Source organism: Larimichthys crocea, chromosome XIII, assembly GCF_000972845.2.
Source record: "Larimichthys crocea isolate SSNF chromosome XIII, L_crocea_2.0, whole genome shotgun sequence".
In the NCBI taxonomy this organism is placed as follows: Eukaryota; Metazoa; Chordata; class Actinopteri; family Sciaenidae; genus Larimichthys; species Larimichthys crocea.
In genome coordinates, this window is record NC_040023.1 from 8,497,100 (window position 1) to 8,505,929 (window position 8,830).

The following is an 8,830-nucleotide window of genomic DNA, read 5'->3' on the forward strand; positions in this document are numbered from 1 at the left end:
TGTACGGCTTCCTCCCAACTTCCATGCTGCCTTCCCCTCCGAGGTTCATCATGTTGGACAAATTAACTCATTTAATCTTGGCCTTCCTCCCAGACATTAATTTCTTATTCTGCACCAAACTCAATGTCACTTGTCTTGGCAGGACAATTAGAACAGATTTAGTGTTCTGGCTGAGATATTTCCCCCAGTAGCAGCGTGAGATCAGACCTGCCATCTAAACCCATTCAAAATATTGAAAACAGACCTACAGAGAGTAGACTTTCCACAAACTGAGGACTTTATTATCATGTTAAGTGCAAAGGAGCCACTGTGCATGTTTAGTGCAACAAGACCATTCAGTACAACGCAGTTCAGTGATGGGGAAAACACTGCTGACTGCAGTCCTCACTGCTGGATGGAACAGAGGTGACTTTATCATATAAAAAGATATCGTTATCATTATTATTATCATTATTATCATCATGAGATAGACATTTGTCATAGAAGAGTTTGCTCCCGGGAATGCATGGCACTGCATCCAGTTACAGGTGAAGGAAGAGGGAATCATGGGAAGGAACGATGAGTCGTAAAAGGACTTTACTCCTTGGTGAACATGTGCTGGACCAGGTCGCACACGCGGTTGCTGTAGCCGAACTCGTTGTCGTACCTACGGGCAAACGGTGAACAGAGAGGGTGTCAAATAATAAAGTCATATCTCTTCTTCTCTCTTTCATTCGAACACAGGAACTCTAATCCACAGAGTGCCGAAGAAACGGCTCCCCGACTCAGAGTCTCACCTCCCTCCTGGTTCCCTCTGATTTCCCCGTCGTCAGCTGACACTGGTCCGAACTTTTCCACCCATCAACGACCGATTTCTCCCCTCATCCCCTACCCTTCATCCCTCGACCCTTCAACCCTTAAAATGTAGCTGCTTCTTTCAAACTTTTTTATTATTATTTAAAGATTTCGTTCTGCATCACACCTGTCCTCCAGGCTTCCGTTAAATTAAATTCCTTGACACTTAGATTTTCCAGCATTTCAAAGCCCCATAGATGATTTTAGTGACAAGAAACTGCTTGTCAAAATAAAGTTAGACAAGTGTCCTAGTTGCACGATTGTAAACTCACCATGAAACCAGCTTGACAAAGTGTTCGTTGAGAGCAATGCCGGCGCCGGCGTCGAAGATGGAGGAGTGAGGGTCGCTGTTGAAGTCTGTGGACACAACCTGAGCACAAAGAGGCGAACGGTTCATACATGTACAAGTACAGTGGATATATGTATGGTTTGTAAGAAACTGGATCAATGAATGACTGAATAAAAAGTGTTTTTAATTCAATTTGCAGAGACATCTTGATCTTCTATCATTGTAGATGTGCTGCCATCTAGTGACTGATGTATGCTCCTACATATTCTCCTATAAAACCTGTTGCCCTGTTCATATCAGTCTATAATTACAAAAGTATGCATGTTTTCTGTACCTGGTCCTCTGTGTATCCCAGGATTCCCTTCATAGGTCCCTCAGCAGCAGCCTTGATAACCTTCTTGATGTCGTCATATTTGGCCTGAAGGACAAGACGTGATAATTAAACCCAGATTTACAACATAGGTGAGAAACTGCTTATTGTAAAGTATGAGTGGGCAGCATTTAAAAAGCCCAAATAACAGAATTCACAATAGATAAACGTGTTGAAAATTTCGGGTGAGTTTTAGAAATACTTACGGGCTTCTCCAGACGGACGGTCAGATCAACGACAGAGACATTGGGGGTGGGGACACGGAAAGCCATTCCGGTCAGTTTGCTGTAAAAACAACACATTAGTAACATTTTCAAATATATTCCTCTCCGATCTGTAACTTGTGTATATTAGAGCACTTTAGAAGGGACTGAGGATCCTGGGGAGTGCTCGGTGAACCAGGTCAGACCAACCCCAAGTAAAAACAGGTGAAAGTTAATCGTACCCGTTCAGCTCAGGGACGACCTTGCCCACAGCCTTGGCGGCTCCGGTGGAGGCGGGGATGATATTCTGGGAGGCACCACGTCCATCCCTCCACAGCTTACCAGAGGGACCATCAACGGTCTTCTGTGTGGCGGTGATGGCGTGGACAGTGCTCTGCAAGAGGAAGAGCGGGAGCAGAAAGACGCATTAGAAGACGGATTCATACTGTATGCACAGGTTGGTGATCAGTCATCAAACAAACCAATAAATTAATGAATCTTAGTTGTTGAAGGTTCTTCTTAAATGCTAGAACCTATAGACATCTCGTACATGAGTTTTTGGCACCTGTCAGACTGTGTAAGCTCATCCGAAGGCAGGACATGGACTTTTCAAGGTCTTTCAAGGCCTAGTTCTCTACATACAGCATAGTTTGAGACACAGGTCAAGGTAGGGCTGCATGATCATTGATTGTAAAGTAGCTCTTCGCCTTTTGCTCCAGACATTTAATTTTTTCAAGTTTTGGAGGAGGTTGTAAATGAAGCAGGAGTAGCAGTGTTAATTTTCTTTACCATGAGACCCTCAACGATGCCAAAGTTATCGTTGATGACCTTGGCGAGGGGAGCCAGGCAGTTGGTTGTGCAGGAAGCGTTGCTGTGGAGACAGAGAGTACATGTATTACATACAAACTATACAAAGTTAAGGCGCTATTTATATCATAAGTGCACAGAGACTCAGGATATTTTAAGAGTTGATCTTGGTTTGACATTCATTTTTTTTGGCAGAGTGCTTAAAAACATCCAGGTGTCCACATCTGTCCTTGCCAGATGTGAAAACGTTTGACAACAGGAGGACCAAGTGAGTCACTCCAGCTCAAACAGACGTGTCTCACTTCAGATTATGAATCCTTCCAATTTAAAAAAGGTCATTATCATCAACTACCAATGATCAGCATACTGTCTTAAATAACTATGTACATTTTTTATTACACCATCTGTTCTATGAACCATCAGTGCAGATAAAAACATCCAGAACTCACCTGACAACCTTCATGGAGTTGTCGTACTTCTCGTGGTTGACACCCATGACGAACATGGGAGCGTCAGCGCTGGGAGCAGAGATCACCACCCTCTTAGCTCCACCCTTCAGGTGAGCCTACAGGGAGACACAAGAGGTCAAAGGTCGGGAAATGTCACTCCCCATATGAATGAAACCTGCCCTTCTTATAATCATCGTCCGGAGAGATCAGCCCAGGAAGAGTCAACTTACGGAGGCTTTCTCGATGGTGGTGAACACACCGGTGGACTCCACGACATAGTCGGCACCAGCATCGCCCCATTTGATGTTGGCGGGGTCCCTCCTGTGAATCATTACATATAAGAGAGGTTAAACAGTGTGAGCACCGTGCTGCTGTGTTAAAATGTTAAGCATGAGGAGCACGTACTCGTGGAAGACCATGATGTGCATGTTGCCGATGACCAGCTTGCCGCCCTCGGCCTTCACCTCTCCGTGCTTAAACACACCGTGAGTGGAGTCGTACTTGAACATGTAGACCTGCAAGAAACAGTGAAGTATTAAAGACCCCCCTACGATAAGTTAGCCTGCAAAGTTACATGATGATTCATGTCAAATGCGAGCCCTCTCACCATGTAGTCCAGATCGATGAATGGGTCGTTGATGGCCACCACCTCGACCTTGCCTCCTGTAGCAGCGGCACGGGTCACCAGACGGCCGATACGGCCGAATCTGAAATGCAGAGGGACATGGTCACCATAGAGAGGCTATAAAAGCTGCATGAAAGCAGCTTTATGTGCATAACAAACCCTACTTCATCCACCTCACCCCTATCTCCGACCAGCAGGTGGCATTGAAACACAAACTAAGATTGGGGAGTCGCAAAGGAGGACAGCAGGGCCATACAAGGCCTGCCAACCTTGACTGAAGATAACAGTAGTTGGCACAGGCAGCCAAAAGCCTGTTTGTGCCTAATATGGCTGCCGTCAAAGCAGGTCAAACAGCGAGGGGCCTGAAACTGGAGAGGGGAACAAACGGAGGGCAAAGACCTTCAATGACAACTTCATCCAGCAGGAAGGAGGAGACAAAAGTAAGGCTGTGATAATGAGTGATCTTCTTAGAGAAGTCAGGGGGAGAAATCTCAGACGTCCTTTAGATTACGGGAGAAGTTTCATCTATGAAAAAGGTCACACCACACATCAACCACAAGATATACCCAAGTCCACTCAGGTCAACTCCTGATGAATCTCCCACACATATCTCAAGTCCCAGTGTTGTTAAACTTCGAGATGATCCCAAAAGCTCATTTAGTTTTGCTTCTGTCTCATGCTTGTTTCAAAGATCATCCAATAAAGTCAGTCAAAAGTAGAGCTGAGTTGACACATTGAGTCTGTGCGTATAACAGAGGTACTGAAAGTCTGGTATGAAGCTTTATCAGAGCGCAGACGAGGCTGCTGCAGTCACACAGAAAAGACTTTTCTTTAGTGGAAACACGCACTGAACCAGGCGAGATTAAACTCAGTCAACACTGAATGTGCAAATATCTGCGTACAACCTCCATGAGAACTGTCGACACTTTCCAAAAGTCATTGCATCACCGCAAGAAAACGCAATGCTCTCTGTTGTCTTGCTAGTGCAGAGATGCACTTTCTTCCCCTAAAAATCTAAGCCTGAAACTCCAGGATGTGGCATGTTTAGTTCAGCTCAAGCCAAGACGATGGAAAGAGAATTTTGATGAGTGGAAACAACGTCCAACGATGTTTCCAAAGTCAAAGAGTGTGTCTAGTCTGTCTCTCAGTGCTTTATAAATCCAAAGTAACACAGGCCTGAAGCTCCAGTTGGCTCAGGTGTTACTGTTGCTATACTATTTAAGATCAGTCCTGTTATGTAACATCGGCTGTATGTGACACTCAAAGGTCACATTACATACCTACTCTACGTACTCATGCAACAGTTTGAAACTTAACCATGTGACAGAGACAATCACACACTCTGCATGCCAAAATAAAAGACCCCGGTCTGTCTACGGAAAGGTCAAGAGTCAAGGTGCACCGAGACGTCTCAACAGTAGTGTTGGGAACACGATTGATGGTGGAAGGTCACTGCCATTGAACTTCTTAAAGCAACCGAAATTAGTTTTCATAGAGTATTCAGCATTACCATTATAGAGTAAAAGGATGCCTGCAGAGTTAATAACATCTATTTATCTGAGTTTAGATAACTGTCTGCACAGACAGTGATTTTTAGAGCTGCTTTTAAAAAGAAAACCTGGCAAATTACTGTGAAACTGATCAAAGTATCAAAAAGGTTGTCAAGAGGTTATTGGCAGCCGCAGGGCTTTTTTACATTAATTAATCCCTGTGAGGAAACTTTTCCTCTGTGTTTGAACCAGTCTAACCATTTATGAGCAGTGCCAGGCATCTAAATACTACTCTGCTTTGCTCAAAAGCTTCAGCAGGTGTATCATTAACGCCAAGCATGTTTGTCTCTGCAGTGGGACTATGCCAAATTTCTGCCTTGCTTCACAGGAGGAATGGACATGAGGGAAGTGTCAGTTTTCCTCGGTTAGTTTTGGGAAGCCACCACGCAGCAAGAAGGCCAAAATGGACCGGAGCCCATCCTCTTGTTCCTGAGGCTCAGTGTTGGTGTTGGTGCGAGGGCAGAATCAAGATAAATCTCCCTGCAGCTCCGACAGCAGGTGCTCCACAGAGGAGGAGGAAATGTTTGACCAGTGATCCCCGAGTGCGAGCAGCGTCCATGAACCGCCGGCTGGATGATCTCTGAACTTCAGCGGAAAGGTTAGAGGGTTAAAAATAGACGAGGGGAGAATAAAAGGAATGTGACAGCTGAGGAGAGCAGCGATACAGACAGAGAGGGGATTGGAGGGGGGGCTGAAGGGTGTGGAAGAAAAGGAGGATGCCAACCGTGACACCATAACACCACCAGAGGACTATAAATAACCAGAGAATAGACGGGTCCTGTCCAGAGAACTCTCCTGTCACTTTAACAACATTTGGACAAAGAAAGTCTCAAATACAAAGATGCTCCAGCTTATGTGTGACTGTTTTACATGTTTTATTAGAACATTTTATTCCATCTGTCGATTCTTTAGAAGATGTAAGCTAAAAAATATTTCTTATGTTATGGTACATGAGATTCATTCTGGTCGCGTTTCTGCCTCTTTATTTGCTAGTATTTCCTTGCCACTGTCGCCAAGTGCTTGCTCATGGTGGGAATTGTTGGGTCTCTGTACATAATATTACAAAGAGTACAGTCTAGACCTGCTTGATATGGGAAGTGTCAAGAGATCGGTTATGATTTAGAGCTATATAAATAAAATCACAGTGCTTATACTAGTTTTTCAGACCCGATGTTGACGGCTTCCAGTAGCTTGTTTTGTCGACTAATTGATTAATCAGCTAATCATTTCAGCTCTAATGTAATGTCTATTGATCTCTCAATAAAGTTAACATATATATCAACACTTAAGTCGACGAAATAATTTTTTTTTCCCAACTTTCTTGGTTCTCAATCACTTGCCCAAAGCGTATAATCTACTTCAGAGAAAAATCATGCCATCTCTCCTCGACGAATCACATCCTCATTTCCAATTTCCTCCTCCTTCAACTGACTCGATTATTCTCTTGTCTGCAAGTGAAATAATTAAAATTGACTCTCAGATAATCTTTTGAGGGTCACAGGAACATTGTCCGGGTCGTGTGCCCAGAGGACCTTTACACTGCTGGATGCTTCTAATACCAGCGATTTAAGAAGACACATCATGTCTAGTTGGATGAAAGTAGCAGCTAAAAACCCAAAATGTAAAAATTGCCAGTAAAGCAGAGAGCTTGTATGTTTGCTGGAGCCCATTAATGCAAACCTTAACAAGCTGCAGGATGCACAAAATGTTGAAAGGATGAGGATTTTGGATGCTGTCCCTTTTTCTTTCGATTCAAGCTGCTCCCAAAGTTTGTGCTTGCCCCCATAATTTCTATTTTTATTAATAAATGTCTTCCTCACCTGCTTCTTTAACATCCCATTTAAGGTTTTCCAGTGCCATGCAGAAGTGGCAACACTAAATAATTACTAAACTCAAAGCTTTATTATGAACCTGAGACAACACCACTGCATAGAACAACTATTGTTATAAAGTTGAGCACATAATGGCTGCTGTTAGAAAGATTTTCCAAAATAAATCAAATAAAATCAAAATCAAAACTCACCCGTTGATTCCAATCTTCACCATTTTGTCTGATATGGTCTTAGTCCTCACTAGAAAAGATTTAATGCACATTTAATACAAAAAATAACACAATAAAGCATGAACATCCAGAGTATTAATACACATAATTACTTGGCTAAAATCTTGAACTGAAAAAAACTAAAAACTAAAGTGTTTTGACACTTTGAATGGAGCTCACCGTCAGTGAACGCACCTCAGTCTGCTTGTCCTCAGAGGAGAAGTGAGCGCGGGGGACGAGCGGAGGTGTCGCCGCCTTTTATACCCCCCCACACAGCTGACCGGTTGGCCACGCCCCCTGTGAGAATGTCAAGGTCGCGCGACGCTCAAGCTGTCTGTCAATCACGACTTGACAACCTTTACACGACTTTTTTTACACGATGAGAGGAGATTTAAAACACCTGAACTCACATAAACTTAGTTAAAAACCATACCATAAAAGACTGGTTTATTAAAGTTTGACAGAATGTGATTTTTAATGTCCTATTTTCTATAAAATAACCATCCTCCGACAGGGAAAGTAGTTCCGGCGCAGGTGGCGGGACGAATTGTGCGGTTGCTAAGCAACCAAAGAACGCCAGACAAGCTAGCTAGGTGTTGATTTTCTAATTTCTCAATAATATTTAAATTAAAGCAATAGTGATGGGGCTCAGCTCACCAAGAAGAGCCGGCTCGTTCGGCTCCCAAGTGGCTCTTTCATTTTACCTTTTATAATTCAAGGTAAATTTAGCGCTGTTTTTTTTACTTGTGATTTGTATTTGAACGCATAGATCACTTGAATTTCAATAATTTGCTGTAGCCAACTGCATTTACAGTTGTAAAATCCCTTGTAGCTCCCTGAAACCGCCCAATGAATTGCACTAACTTGCTTGAAGAACCACTCTGCTACACAAAGCAGATAGAAACGCCTATAAAAACCTAAGCATAGAAATTTAAAAAAAGGACAGCTATTGACATTTTATTTTTTTATATTTATATAAACACACACACACACACACACACACACACACACGCAATGTGCTTTGTTAATGCCCACCACTGACATCTGGACAAATAAAACCAAAATGTTTTTGGTATAGTGTAAAAAATAATATATCTTTGCACCACACTCCTGTGTGGCTCACGGACGGACTCCGATCGTTCACTTAAAAGAGCCGGCTCTTTGAACCGGCTCGTTCGCGACCGACACATCACAATAAAGCAAGATTTCTGATTTCTGAAAGTCTAAATAACCTTCAAGTTTAACTAAACTGTTCATATCAATACAGTCCAGCTGCTACAGCCAACTTGACCAGTGTCTTATGGTGGCTAACATTGGGTAATATCATAGAAACTATGGTTAGCATACAGAAAACAAACATAAATAGACATTGTTGTATAGAAATACATAAAGTCAGTTTCTTTATGAGTCTTCTCCACTTCTCTTCTCTCTTTGGCTGTCATTATATTTCAGATACAAGTCTATCTCAGCTGATCCAAAATATATTTCAAATAGGTTTACTCATAGTGACACCAAAAACATCAACAATATGTTAGTAATATTTATTTATGACTGAATCAATCAATACTGGAGATTCAAGAAAACACATTGTAAAATAAACTTGTCAGTATCTGAGGGACTCTGTATAGTAATGACAGTTTTTATAAATAATATCAAATATAT

The 8,830-nt window shown here is 42.5% G+C and overlaps 1 protein-coding gene across 2 annotated transcripts; it reads right to left on the reverse strand.

Moving 5' to 3' along the window:
* Positions 1-254: 254 nt before the first annotated feature.
* On the reverse strand, positions 255-7,475 carry LOC104936375 (glyceraldehyde-3-phosphate dehydrogenase). Of its 2 annotated transcripts, none has more exons than XM_010752403.3 (12): positions 7,349-7,475; positions 7,151-7,199; positions 3,560-3,659; positions 3,358-3,467; positions 3,183-3,273; positions 2,953-3,068; positions 2,486-2,567; positions 1,939-2,090; positions 1,700-1,778; positions 1,458-1,541; positions 1,107-1,204; positions 255-646 (listed from the first exon to the last, which is right to left on the reverse strand). In XM_010752403.3, the coding sequence occupies exons 2-12, from the start codon at positions 7,171-7,173 to the stop codon at positions 577-579; spliced, it is 1,005 nt and encodes a 334-aa protein (XP_010750705.1). In that variant the 5' UTR covers positions 7,174-7,199; positions 7,349-7,475; the 3' UTR covers positions 255-576. The 2 variants fall into 2 exon arrangements, with proteins under 2 accessions (XP_010750705.1, XP_019108823.1); XM_019253278.2 differs by having other exon boundaries at positions 7,364-7,432.
* Positions 7,476-8,830: the final 1,355 nt, after the last annotated feature.